This window comes from Mustela nigripes, chromosome 13 (assembly GCF_022355385.1).
Source record: "Mustela nigripes isolate SB6536 chromosome 13, MUSNIG.SB6536, whole genome shotgun sequence".
NCBI lineage: Eukaryota > Metazoa > Chordata > Mammalia > Carnivora > Mustelidae > Mustela > Mustela nigripes.
In genome coordinates, this window is record NC_081569.1 from 60,286,766 (window position 1) to 60,301,160 (window position 14,395).

A 14,395-nucleotide genomic window follows, 5' to 3' on the forward strand; every position below is an offset into this window, starting at 1 on the left:
TCCGACCTGAGCTAAAACTAAGAGTCGGGTGCTTAACCCACTGCACTACCCAGGCACCCCAATATAATCAAATAGTTCTTGTGAATTTTAAAAACAACCAATATAATCTTTCATTTCTATAATTCAAGTGCTTGATGAAGACAGTCTTATTGGCCTTGAGATGACTGTGTATTGCCTGCCTGTTATTTGTTAACCCAAATTACAAGCTCCTTAGGTCTGTAGGATCTCCTGTTTTTGATCACATTTAAACATTATGTTATCGTGTTACATATGCAGTTAAATAAAAAAAAGATGCACACATATGTGTGTGTGTGTGTGTGTGTGTGTATGAATGTAGTTTACTCTCTGCCTCCTTGAGTTTGGTACCAATGCTACCATCCATGCCAGAGATTGGCCTTCATCCTTTCTCCCTGTGCTTTCTGCAGTTTTCTCCTACTCACAGGCTTTATCCCCTGCCTTCCTGGGACTCTTCAGAACTAAACCATCCTGTGTGTATTAAAACCCAGACATACTAGCCCTTAGCAATGACTGCCCTCTTGTCAATAGAAACATTAGAATCTGTGTTTTTATTTTTTTTTTTAAGATTTTATTTATTTATTTGAGAGAGAGAGCACAAGCAGAGGGATCTGCAGGTAGAGAGAGAAGCAGGCTCCTTGCTGAGCAGGGAACACAGTAGGGGACTTGATCCCAGAACCCTGGATAATGACCTGAGCCAAAGGCAGACACTTAGCCACTGAGCCACCCAGGCCTCCCATAGAAGCTATTTTCTGTACCATCTGAGTTCGTTACTTGACTTGCCATAAGGTCCATACCTGTTTTTTCTGTTTTGATAAAAAATACTTTATTTAAATTTTATGTTTGTTATGTCCATTATCTATCATCTCTAAGAAATTACAAACTGGAACTTAACAAATTTTGAACAAAAGTTTTAAAAAAAATCTTTCTTTATATACAGTGTATTTGTTTTGGGGTGAAAGCAGTAGAGACTCTTAGAATCATTTTGATGATTATCAGAGATTTGACTCTTGACTCTTTCAGCTTTTCCCAATAAAGTCCCTGTTTCAGTTTTCCTCTTTCTTTTCTCCTTGTAGTGGACATTTGGGAGCAATAAAAATAAGAAGAAAGGAAAGGCCAGAAAAATAGAGAAGAAAGGAACCATGAAGAAACAAGCCAACAAAACTGCTTCCTCAGGCAGTTCGGATAAAGACAGTTCTGCTGAGAGCTCAGCCCCTGAGGAAGGTGAGCCATGTGGCCCAGACCTGGGGGTGAACTCCCACTCTTGTCAGGTTGAACTACAGAGTCAGAACTGGGGCAGGAGGCTTGGGGCAGGGCTGCATTACAGCATGGCCTCCATCTTTATTGCAGCGGTCCCTAACCTTCACAGTGCTCATGGATCCTTTGAGAATTTGAATGAAGCAAGAGAAATACACAGTTCCCAAGGGTTAGTGAGGCGCCTAAAGCCCATCCAGCAAACCTGTGAGGAGTCCCTGCATTAGAGTCTCCACGCACTTTACAAATACCCTGCATTTTCTTTCCTTCCTCTTGGTTACACATACGTGATCTGGCTGAAGAGGAGGAAAAATTTTATGTTCTTATTTTTATTGAAACCAGTTCCAGAATTTTTGCTAAACCTAGGATGAAAGTGAACTTGTTCCAGGACTAGAATGATAAACTTTACCTTTCTCTTAAGGAATTACATTTATGTACAAACTGGCTTGCATAGAATGGGCCAAACCTGGTTTTAAGCACGTTGCCTGTGAATGTTAGCTTAAATTGAGTCAAGCAGAGTTCTTGTTAAATTGCCGGTTTAACTTAATACTCATTTGTAATGTATACTGCCTTTTTCCATCATCCTTTATCCTGTCAAGATCCAGTTTCATTGAGAATTCACCAGTGTAATGACTCATTAAAACATTGAATATTTTAAATGCCAACTAATAGATATAGAAGAACTTGTTGAAAGTCACCATTTTTCATCCCTCATGATAATAATTGGTTAACTTAAGAAATTATGAGCCTGAGGAGTGCCTGGGTGGCTCAGTCCGTTGAGCATCTGACTCTCGATCTCAGCTCAGGTCTTGATCTCAGGGTCTCGAGTTTAGGTCCTGTGTGGGGCATAGAGCTTACTTGAATACAAGGAGGGGTGGCAATGATTATCAACACTGTGGGGTCATCTCTGTGGCCTCAGGCTTCAGTAACATGTTCTAATCTTATGTTTGGGCCTTGCTGTAGGTGAGGTGTCAGATTCTGACAGCAACAGCTCCTCCTCCAGTTCAGATTCCGACTCATCCTCAGAAGATGAAGAGTTCCATGATGGCTATGGGGAAGACCTCATGGGCGATGAGGAAGACCGGGCCCGTCTGGAGCAGATGACAGAGAAGGAGAGAGAGCAAGAACTGTTCAACCGCATAGAGAAGAGGGAGGTGTTGAAAAAAAGGTAATGTTGTAATTAATTCCTTAATGATAAAATTCATATTCAGAGCCAGAATTCAAGACTTGAAACTTCTTAAAATTTCTTTTTTTTTTCTTTTTAATTTTTTACTTTTTAAAAATATTTTATTTATTTATTTGACAGAGATCACAAGTAGGCAGATAGGCAGACAGAAAGAGAGAGGAGGAAGCAGGCTCCCTGCTGAGCAGAGAGCCCTGTGTGGGGCCCAGTCCCAGGACCCTGGGATCATGACCTGAGCTACCCAGGCACCCCCTTCTTAAAATTTCTAAGTTAAGTATCCTTCCAGCATAGTTTTTGTTGTTGTTGTTGTGTTTTTTTTTTTTTTAAACTTAAGTGTTAAATTGCCCTTTTGATAGTCAAAAGCTGCTTCAGTATTTTCTTCTTTCTTTCTTTTTCTTAAGATTTTACTTATTTATTTAACAGAGAAAGCAGAGGCAGAGGGAGAGAGAGAAGCAGGCTCCCCACTGAGCAGGGAGCTTCACACACGGATCAATCCCAGGACCCTGAGATCATGACTTGAGCTGAAGGTGGACACTTAACCAACTAAGCCACCCAAGTACCCCACTTCAGTATTTTCTGAATTACTTTTGCCATATTTAAATGACCAGACTTCTTCCTTATCTCATAACGTAATCTCACAGTAAAAATAAACATGTTTGTTTCCTCTAGAAATAAATAGTTCTCAGAATGGCACCTGGGTGGCTCAGTGTGTCAAGCCTCTGCCTTCGGCTCAGGTCCTGGTCTCAGGGTTCTGGGGAGAGCCCTGCTTCTCCCTCTCTCTCTGCCTGCCTCTCTGCCTGTTTGTGATTTCTTTCTCTCTGTCAAATAAATAAATAAAATCTTTTTTTTTAAGAAGGCAGTTCTGAAGGTTTTATTTACCTATTTTTAAATTTATTAGACTAAAAAAATTTATTTCACTTAAAAAAATTATTTTAAGGTGGATGCAGGTAGTTTTAAAGGTAGTTTGTTTGTGAAAAAAAAAAAAACCTGACGTTTGTCTAGGCTCAATTCAGACTCACTGGACAGGTGATCTGAATGAGTCACTTACCTTTTTCCTGCCTCAGCTTCCTCCTTGGGATTATTATAAGCCTTGAGTGAGATGATACATGTAAGCATATTGTGTAAATAATAAGCTATTAACTTATTAGAATAGCTTCATTGAGATACATTTCACATACCATAATCTACCCATTTAAAGTGTAAAATTCAGTGGCTTTTATATATTCACAAAGCTCTTTATCTCAATAAATTTCAGAACATTTTTAACACCCTGGAAGGAAATCCTGTATCACTAGTAGTCATTTTCTATTTCCTCCCAAGCCTTCCAGCCCTAGGCAACCATTAATCCACTTTCTGTCTCTACAGATTTGACTATTTCTGGACATTTTATGTAAATGGAATCATTCAGTATGTAGTCTTTTGTGACTGGCTGCTTTCGCTTGGCACATTTCAGTATTTCATCCACATAGCACATCAGTACTTCATTCCTTTTTATGGCTACATAATATTTCTTTGTATATAAAATGTATATACCACATTTTGTTTATTCATCTATTGATTGACATTTGGGTTGTTCCCACCTTTTGCTACTGTGAATATTCACGTACAAATATTTGTTTGAGTACTTACTTTCAGTTCCTTTGGATATAGACCTAAGAGTGGAATTGCTGGGTCATATGGTAATTTTATGTTTAATTATTTGAGAAACCAAACTGTTGTCCACAGCAGCTGCACCATTTTGCACATCTACCAGCACTGTGTATGGGTTCTAGTATCTCCACATCCTTGCCCACACTTGTTATTTTCCCTGCTGTTTGATAATAGCTACCCTGGTGGATGTAAAGTAGTATTTCGTTGTGGTCTTTATTTTCATTTTCTTGTTGACTCACAATATGAGCCGCTTATGATACCTTTGTTGACCAATTATATATCTTTGGAAAAACATCTGTTCAGATTCTTTGCCCATTTTTTAACTGGGGTATTTGTCTTTTTTGCTGTTGTATGGTAAGAGTTCTTTGTATAGTCTGCTTATCAAATCCTTATCAAATATATGACTTACAAATATTTTCTCTAATTCTATAGGTTATATTTTTCATTCTCTTAGTAGTATTATTTGATACACAAAAATATTTAATTTTGATGAAGTATAATTTTTTCCCTTTCTTGTTCAAGCTTTTAATGTCATATCTGAGAATATGCCAAATCCAAGATCGTGAAGATTTACCGCTACGGTTTCTTGTAAGAGTCTTAAAATTTCAGATCCTTGATCCATTTTGAGATCATATTTTTTATGTGTTGTGAGGTAGGGATCCAGCTTTATTACTGGCATTTCAATATCTAGTTGTCTCCGTGACTTCTTTTTTTTTTTTTTTTTTTTTTTAATTTTACTTATTTATTTGACAGAGAGTGGGAGAGCAGGAACACAAGCAGGGGGAGTGGGAGAGGGCGAAGTAGGCTTTCTGCAGAACAGGGAGCCTGACGTGGGGCCCCATCCCAGGACCCTGGGATTAGGACCTGAGCCAAAGGCAGACGCTTAATGACTGAGCTACCCAGGTGCCCTGTCTCTGTGGCTCTTAAAGAGACTGTTCTTTCTGCAGTCTTGGCACACTTGTCAAAAATCAATTATATATATTATAAACATTATATATATATAATATAATTATATGTTTTATAAACAAAATATATTTATGCTTATTTGTTAACTCTCAATTCTTTTTTTTTTTTTTAAAGATTTTATTTATCCATTTGACAGAGAGAGATCACAAGTAAGCAGAGAGGCAAGCAGAGAGAGAGAGGGAATCAGGCTCCCCGCTGAGCAGAGAGCCCGACTTGGGACTCGATTCCAGGACCCCAAGATCATGACCCGAGCCGGAGGCAGCGGCTTAACCCATTGAGCCACCCAGGCGCCCCTGTTAACTCTCAATTCTATTCCTTTTATGTATATGTTTGTCTTACACAGTTTTGTTAACTGTAGCTGTGTAGTCAGTTTTTAACTTGGGAAGTGTGAGTACTCCAACTTTGTTTTTCTTTTTCAAGATTGTTTTGGCGGGGCACCTAGTGGCTCAGTGGGTTGAAAACTTCTGCCTTCGGCTCAGGTCATGATCTCAGGGTCTTGGGATCAAGCCCTGCTTCAGGATCTCTGCTCAGCGCGGGGCCTGCTTCCACCTCTCTCTCTGCCTGCCTCTTTGCCTACTTGTGATCTCTCTCTGTCAAAATAAATAAAATCTTAAAAAAAAAAAGATTATTTTGGCTACCGGGGGCCCTTTACATTTCCATATGCATAATAGTATTAGATTCTCAATTTCTGCAAAAGCAAAAAAGGCATTTGGGATTCTTATTGAAATTGTGGATTAAATTTGGGAGTATTGCCACTTTGACAGTAAAGTCTTTCAATCCATGAACCTGTTATCTTTCTATTTATTTAGGTATTTTTTAATTTCTTTGAACACTTGTCTTCCAGTTTGGGGTGTAAAAGGCTAGCACTTTTTAAATTTATTCCTAAATATTTTGTCTTTTGGTTGCTATTATAAATTGGATTGCCTTCTTTGTTTCTTTTTGGGATTGCTCCTTGTTAAGTATATAGAAATACACCTAATTGTTGTATATTGATGCTGCCCCCTCCAACCTTGCTGAGCTCATTTATTAGTTTTAATAGTTTTTAGTAGATTCTTTAAGATTTTCTATGCATAAGATCATGTGAGCTACAAGAAAGACAAAGTTTACTTTTTCCTTTCTAATGTGGATTCCTTCTATTTTTCTTGTCCTCCAGTATGATGTTGAGTAGAAATGGTGAGAGTAGTCTTGTCTTGTTCCTAATCTGTGGAGGAAAGCATTCAGTGTTTCATCATTAGCTGTGGTTTTTTCTTTCTTTCTTTCTTTTATTTTATTTTATTTTATTTTTTTAAGATTTTATTTATCTATTTGACAGACAGAAATCACAAGCAGGCGGAGAGGCAGGCAGAGAGAGAGGAGGAAGCAGGCTCCCCGCTGAGCAAAGAGCCCGATGCGGGGCTCGATCCCAGGACCCCGGGATCATGACCCGAGCCGAAGGCAGAGACTTTAACCCACTGAGCCACCCAGGCACCCCATTCTTTTCTATTCCTAGTTTGTTGAGAGTTTTTATCAAGACAGTTGTTAGATTTTGTGTAATGCTTGTTCTGGGTCTGTTGAGATAATTTTGAGGTTTTTGTACTTTATTAATAATAGTTATATTACATTGATTTTCTTATGTTGAACCAACCTTGCATATCTGGATATATCCTACTTCGTGATGGTGTATCCAGTTTTTTATAAGTTGCTGGATTTAATTTGCTGCTATTTTGTTGAGTTTTCTTTACTTACTTTTCTCGTAATGTCATTATCTGGTTTTGGTTATCAGGATAATACTGGCCTCAGAATAATTTAAGAAGTGTTTCCTCTTCTCTTTTTTGAAAGAGTTTGGGAAGAATTGGTGTTAGTTCTTTCTTAAGTGTTTAGGAAAATTCTCCACAGAAGCCATGTGGGCATAAGCTTTTCTCTGTAGGAAGTTTTAAAACCACTATTTCAATCTCTTATTATGGGTCTATCCAGATTTTTATAGGTGGTTTTTTTGTGTTGTTTTTTTTTCCCTTGAGTAAGTTTTGGTGGTTTGTCACTTTCTTGAGATTTTCTCCATTCCATCCAAATTACCTACTTTGTTACCATATAATTGTTCAGGGTGTTCCCTTATGATATCTTTTATGTTTCTGTAAGGTCCATAGTAATGTCTCTTCTTTCATACCTGATTTTAGTAATTTTAATCTTCTGTCATTTTTTCTTGGCCTGTTTAGACAAAGTTGTGTCCGTTTTGTTGATCGTTCCAAAGAAACAACTTCTGGTTCCATCGATTATTGTTTTGCTATTCTGTGTTTTCGTTAGTTCCTGCTGTAATTAATTCTTTTTTTCTGCGTGCTTTATATTTAGTTTGCTCTTCTTTTTCCACTCTGTTAAGGTAGAGGTTAAGTTACTGATTCAAAATATTCTTTTTTTTAAAAAAAAGTAAGCTCTGTACCCAACATGGGACTCAAACTCACAACCGTGAGATCAAAAGTCACATGCTCTATCAACTCAGCCAGCCAGCCAGCCAGCTATCCCTATCTTCCTTTTTAATGTAGGCATTTATAGCTATACATTTCCCTCTAGGCACTACTTTAGCTACATCCTATAAGTTTTATTATGTTGTGCATTCATTTTCAGTCCTCAAATTATTTTCTAATTTCCCTTGTGGTTCCTTCTTTGACCCATTGGTTATTTAGGACTATGTTTTTATGTGGGCGTTTTTTCTTTAATGTTTTTATGTGTTTTTTCAAGAAATTCATTAATAGTGCTTCTATATATCACATTACAAAAGTACATTAACAACCCTAATTATGAATGTAAAGGATATAACAAAAGAGACTTGTGTATTGTTAAAAATTAAGTAAAAAAAAGATAGTTGGGGTTATTTTAAAGTGTTATGAAAAGAGTTTAATGTTTATTATATTCCTGTATTCCTTCCACAATGTACCTTGAATTCATGCCTCCCAAAACAGTTTTGTTTCATAAGAGCCTGATTTTTATTATAGGGAAGGAGCTTAGATTGCATTTGTTGAAGAAAATAGTGTGTTTATTCACAGCATATTTATTCATTGTGTTTGCTGGTGTGGAGGTGAAGGGGGGAGGCATTCTTCCTAATGAAGAAAGATGGAGAGTGGTGGTTTTTTAAATTTTTGTTTTAAAGATTTTGTTTTTAAATAATCTCTACACCCAGCATGGGGCTGGAGCTCATAGCCTGGAGATCAAGAATCGTATGCTGTACCAACTGAGCCAGCCAGGCATCCCAAGAATGTGTTTTTAAGATACACAGGCTTTGTCCTGACCAGCTTAAAAAATGTGACAGTAGGGGCACATGGGTGGCTCAGTCATTTGAGCTTCTCAGGGCTGTGAGAGCAAATTCATGTCAGGCTCCAAGCTCAGAGCAGAGTCTACTTGGGATTCTCTCTCTCTCCCTCTGCCCCTCTCCCTAGCTGTCTCTCTGTTTCTCTGAAATAAATAAATCTTTTAAAAAAAAAAAAAAAAAAAAGGAACAGTGGCTCTCTGTAGTTTCATTCTGTTTCTAATGGAACATCATTGCAATTGATCCAGAAATCAACTGTTTTCTGTTATGTTAAGATTGAAGGAGAGCTGTGTGTTACCAACAGAGTACAATAGTATCTTGAATATTTTCTGTCATTTTTTTTAAAAGATTTTATTTATTTGACAGAGAGAGATCACAAGTAAGCAGAGAGGCAGGCAGAGAGAAAGAGGAGGAAGCAGGCTCCCTGCTGAGCAGAGAGCCCGATGCGGGATTCAATCCCAGGACCCTGAGATCATGACCTGAGCCGAAGGCAGCAGCCTAACCCACTGAGCCACCCAGGTGCCCTATTTTCTGTCATTTTAAGTTTGTCCCAGCTTAATGCATTCAAGTACTTCTGGTATACTTTCGCTCGATATTTTTTTTTTCAAAGATTTTATTTATTTATTTGACAGACAGAGATCACAAGTAGGCAGAAAGGCAGGCAGAGAGAGAGGAAGAGAAGCAGAGAGCCCGATGTGGGGCTTGATCCCAGAACTCTGGGATCATGATCTGAGCTGAAGGCAGAGGCTCTAACCCACTGAGCCACCCAGGCACCCCTACGCTCAATATTTTTAATGTACCTATAAGGTACATTGGAGTTTTTTGCAGGAAACCAAGACATTCAACTGCTTCCCCTACTTACTTCCTTTATCCTATCTAATAGAAATCAGTTTTTGTTAATACTTCATTGCCATCTAAAAACCAAACAAATATCTTTTAACCAGATTTGAAATCAGGAAAAAACTAAAAACAGCCAAAAAGAAAGAAAAGAAAGAAAAAAAGAAAAAGCAAGAAGAGGAGCAGGAAAAGAAAAAACTGACACAGATTCAAGAATCTCAGGTAGGAAATTCAGTATGCCTTGTTATCCAAAAAATAAACCTCAGTTTTGAGAGTGTGTGTGTGTGTGTGTGTGTGTGTAAAAGATGGTTTTATTTAGGGAAAAAAAAATGGTTTTATATTAATCAGCCTAGTTCAGTTCATGCAAGACATACTGTCTTTATCTCATAGGTTCACCAATCTCTGGACCTACCATTTCACCATTAGCCATGCTCATTCCTTAGGAATTCTTCACCCGAGTCTGCTTTTTATTTTTTTTTTATTTTTATTTTTTTTCCAAGTCTGCTTTTTAAAAAACAACTCACTGGTGTGTGAGCATTCCTTAAGGGAAAGTTGATAAACGTCCTATCCCAGGTAGCTGGATTAATTCTGAGGTTTACTCAGGTGTGTGTCATCCTGGACTTGGTAATAAATGCAGCTGAGAAAATTAGTCATCTCTGCATTCATCATAGAAATCTTGTTAAAAATATCCACAAATATGAGCCATCTAGGGTGGCCTTCCAGAAAGTGCTTATTCCTATAATTCTTCGGCTTTCTGTTTATTAGCCAGCTAAGACAGGAGTTGACTTTGTGCTCTCTCCACTTTGTCCACTAGAGGATGCTCGCTTCCCCTAAACAAGTTTCAGTTTCTGCAGCCTGTATAGATTCCCATTGGAAAACTGAATGATTGTTAGGTACAAAGAATGTTGTCTTTGGCTGTTAATAAAAAGAGCCATCCTACATATTTTTCCCTTCGCAGGTAACATCCCACAACAAGGAACGGCGTTCCAAACGGGATGAGAAACTAGATAAGAAATCTCAAGCCATGGAGGAGTTAAAAGCAGAGCGCGAAAAACGGAAGAACAGAACAGGTCAGTGGGGAAAATGTAATGGCTACTTTGTCTCTATAATCATATGATTTGATGCTCTGGTACCTGGTTACATTTTTCACCCCCTTTTATAAGCTCTTTTTTATTTTTTAAATCCTTATTATGGGTAATTCCAAACACATGCAGAGAATAGTATAATGAACCTCCATGAACCTGTCATCCAGCCTCAACAACCAACTCATAAACAGTCTTGTTAAATCTATATTCCCCTTGGGGCACCTGGGTGGCTCAATGGGTTAAGCCGCTGCCTTCGGCTCAGGTCATGATCTCAGGGTCCTGGGATCGAGTCCCGCATCAGGCTCTCTGCTCGGCAGGGAGCCTGCTTCCTCCTCTCTCTCTCTGCCTGCCTCTCTGCCTAACTGTGATCTCTGTCAAATAAATAAATAAAATCTTTTTTTAAAAAAAATCTATATTCCCCTCTTTTATTGGGTTATTTTGAAGTAAAGCACAGCATCACTGTATTTCAACCATAAATATTTCTGTACATGTCTTGAAAATATAACCACTTTTGTTTTAAACGTGACTACAGTATCATTATCACATCTAAAAAATAGTAACAGTGACTTTCCTTTTTTTTTTTTTTTTTTAAGATTTTATTTATTTATTTGACAGAGAGGGATTACAAGTAGGCAGAGAGGCAGAGAAGGAAGCAGGCTCCCTGCTAAGCAGAGAGCCCGATGCGGAACTCGATCCCAGGACCCTGAGATCATGAACCGAGCCGAAGGCAGCAGCTTAACCCACTGAGCCACCCAGGCGCCCAACAGTGACGTTCTTAATATTATGAAATATCTAGCCAGTGTTCAGATATCTCTAGTTGTATAGTTAAAATATACTAATTTGGTTGTTCAAATCAGAATCTTAAAAAAATCCACACATTGTGATTTGTTAGTATGTCCCCAAAGTTACTTAATCTGTATAGGTTTTCCTGTTCATCTCTTTTATTCCCCTTGCAGCTTATTTTGAAGAAACGAGGTTCTCCATCTTATAGTTTCTCAGATGCTGGGTACATCCCATAGAGGTGCTGAATGTGTTTCTCTGGTATCTTGAATTTTCTCTAATTTGTAGTTAGAGCTAGGGAATTGGACACATTCGGATTTGTTCTGTTTCTGTTTCAGTTTCTATGTGGCAGGTTTTAGGTTGTGATGTATACTTCCATTAGGAAACACATAATACCTTTCACATTTTGTGATATTACCAGCTCTGTCACTTATTTTTGCCACAATAACGTCAAATAAAAGACTGCTCCAAACTCATAAATACGCCTTTGCTCCTGCTTGTGGATCTGCAGTTGAGCAGTGGGTTACCTCATATGTATGTTAGCTGGGATAGTCTCCAGGCTGCAGATTGGGACCAGCAGTCTCTCTCCCTGTTACACCTGTCTCTCTCCCTCCTCAGACCAATATACCTCAGGCACATTCTTCTCCTGGTGATCGTAGGAAGGTAATAGGGCAAGCAGAAATGCGAGATAACTCTTGAGGCCTAAACTTGACATTGGCACATGTGGTGTCAGCTCTTTGCATATTCCATTGGCCAAAGCAGTCACATGACAAGCCCATTGTTAATGGCTGGGAGGACTCCTGAGTCACATGGCAAAGGGCATGGGTACAGAGAAGGATGAAGAATTGGGAAATAGTAATATGTTCTATCCCAGCAGCCATTGGTAATCATTACCTGGATCATTTAATTCATTATGAGTTGCAGAATGGTGATATTCTAATCCCTCATTCTTCATTTATTATCTGATTTACTTTTCATAAAAAGAAACTTCTCATCAGCTATTTAGTTATCATTAGGTACATTTTGTATGAAAAAGGCAGAATAAATGCTGGATTTTTTTTTTAACCTTTTATTACTAGTTTTCAAAAGAATAAGATAGTACCTTAGCAGATTCCAAATGTGACCTCTGTTGTTTCTTTGCTTATTGTGTGTGTGTGTGTGTGTGCATATGTATGTACTTTTTAAAGATTTTGTCTATTTATTTGAGAGAGAGAGAGCACAAGTGGGGGGGGGGGAGGAGAAGCAGACTCCCCACTGAGTAGGGGGTCCCCACACTGGGCTAGATCCCAGGACCCTGGGATCATGGCCTGAGCTGAAGGCAGAGGCTTAACTGTGACTGAGCCACTCAGGTGCCCCTATTTGCTTATTTTGAATATCATGTGAACTCATGGATTTAAACATCCTTTTGTGTATTTTAGTCCCTTTCAGTTATTATTGACTCTCAAATTGTACCATCTTCAGTCACTAGCCTGAGTCCTTTTGATGTGAGACCTCAGTAGTCATTAGTTTCTTTGCTTTCTGGATTTTGAATCTGCCATTTCTCTAAAGAACCTTTTTATGAGAAACTGTTACTAGACACCATAGTCCAGACATAAGGAGGGCTCATGCTACTGGGTTGGCTACTACTTCTAAGCCTTTCAGTACAGCTAGCTTTTTTATTCTTTTTTTCTTTTTTAAGGATAAATTTTTACCCTTATGAGTTCCATATTGATAAGTCCATTTCGGAATCAGAGGGAAAAGGTTTTTGTTTTGTTTTTTATAACAGCGTTATTGAGATAAAACAAAGGTAGCAGGATGCCTGGGTGGCTCAGTCAGTTAAGCATCTGTCATCAACTCAGGTCATGATCCCAGGGTCCTGGAATTAAGTCCCGTATTGGGCTCCCTACTCAGCAGGGAGCCTGCCTCTCCCTCTACCTGCTGATTCCCCTGCTTGTGCACTCGCTTGCTCGCTCTCTCTCTCTGACAAATAAATACATAAATAAAATCTTTAAAAAGAAAGAAAAGAAAAAGACAAAGGTAGCATACTCTTTACTCATTTAAAGTATACAAGGCAGTGGCTTTTAGTATATTCACAAAGCTGTGAGATAAAACTCAGTAAATTTTAGAATGTTCCATTACTCCAAAAAGAAAATTTATATCCCTTAGCCATCACTGCCCCCAGCCCCGAGACCTGTCATCCCCCAGTCTTAGGCAACCTGTAATTGACTTTCTGTCTCTGTAGAGTTGCTTGTTCTAGACACTTCATATTTCACTTAATATTTTCTTTAAAAAGTACATACTATTTCCTAGATTTATTCATGTTGTAATATGTATTAATTCATCCGTGGATGTATATGTTTATTTTATCCATTCACCTGCCAGTGAACATTAGGGTTCTTTCCAGTTTTTGACGATTACAGATAATGCTGCTGTGAGCATTTGCATATAAGTCATTGGGTAGACATATGTTGTCATTTCTCTTGAGTATTTGCTTAGGAGTGAAATTGTTAAGGCATATAGTAGCTCTGTATTTGACCTTTGAGAAACTATAAGACTGGCACCTGGTGGGTGGCTCAGTAGGTTAAGCATCTGCCTTGGGCTCAGATCATGATCCCAGAGTCGTGGGATCGAATCCTGCATTGGGCTCCCTTTCCGCTGGGGAGCCTCCTTCTCCCTTTACTCTCTTTCTCAAATAAATAAAATCTTTAAAACGAAAAGAAAGGAACAAAAGAAACTACCAGACTGTTTTCCAAAGAGGTATTTTTGCATTACCCCCAGCAAAGTATAAATGTTCCAGTTTTTCCACCTCTTTACCAAGACTTGTCTTTCCGGGAATGAAGTGGTATTTCTTTGTGATTTTGATTTGCATCTTCCTAGTGATTAGTGGCTTTGAGCATCTTTTCGTGCGCTTATTGATCACTAGGGTTTCTTTGCTGAAATGTCTGTTCAAGTTCTTTGCCCATTTTGTGTTTTGTATTTTCAAAGATTTTTATTTATTTATTTAAGAGAGAGTGAATGAGAGAGAGCATGAGAGGGATAAGCAGACTCCCCATGGAGCTGGAAGCCCGATGCGGGACTTGATCCCGGGACTCTGGGATCATGACCTGTGTGGGTTTTTTTTGTTTTGTTTTGTTTTTTATTTAAAGATTTTATTTATTTATTTGACTGGCAGATCACAAGTAGGCAGAGGGGCAGGCAGAGAGAGAGGAGGAAGCGGGCTCCCTGCTGAGCAGAGAGCCCAATGTGGGGCTCGATCCCAGGACCCTGAGATCATGACCTGAGCCGAAGGCAGAGGCTTTAACCCACTGAGCCACCCAGGCGCCCTGACCTGTGTTTTTTTTTTTTTTTTTTTTTTTTTTTTTTTTTTTT

General features: G+C 38.6%; 1 protein-coding gene across 1 annotated transcript in view; it reads left to right on the forward strand.

The window, feature by feature from the left end:
• RTF1 (RTF1 homolog, Paf1/RNA polymerase II complex component) overlaps window positions 1-14,395 on the forward strand; it is a 54,533-nt gene that overhangs the window by 27,414 nt on the left and 12,724 nt on the right. Inside the window, exons 3-6 of the mRNA XM_059372564.1 lie at window positions 1,092-1,239; window positions 2,233-2,437; window positions 9,290-9,404; window positions 10,141-10,252. Of these exons, the coding sequence (XP_059228547.1) occupies window positions 1,092-1,239; window positions 2,233-2,437; window positions 9,290-9,404; window positions 10,141-10,252 (580 nt within the window). The remainder of the gene's footprint in view (window positions 1-1,091; window positions 1,240-2,232; window positions 2,438-9,289; window positions 9,405-10,140; window positions 10,253-14,395) is intronic.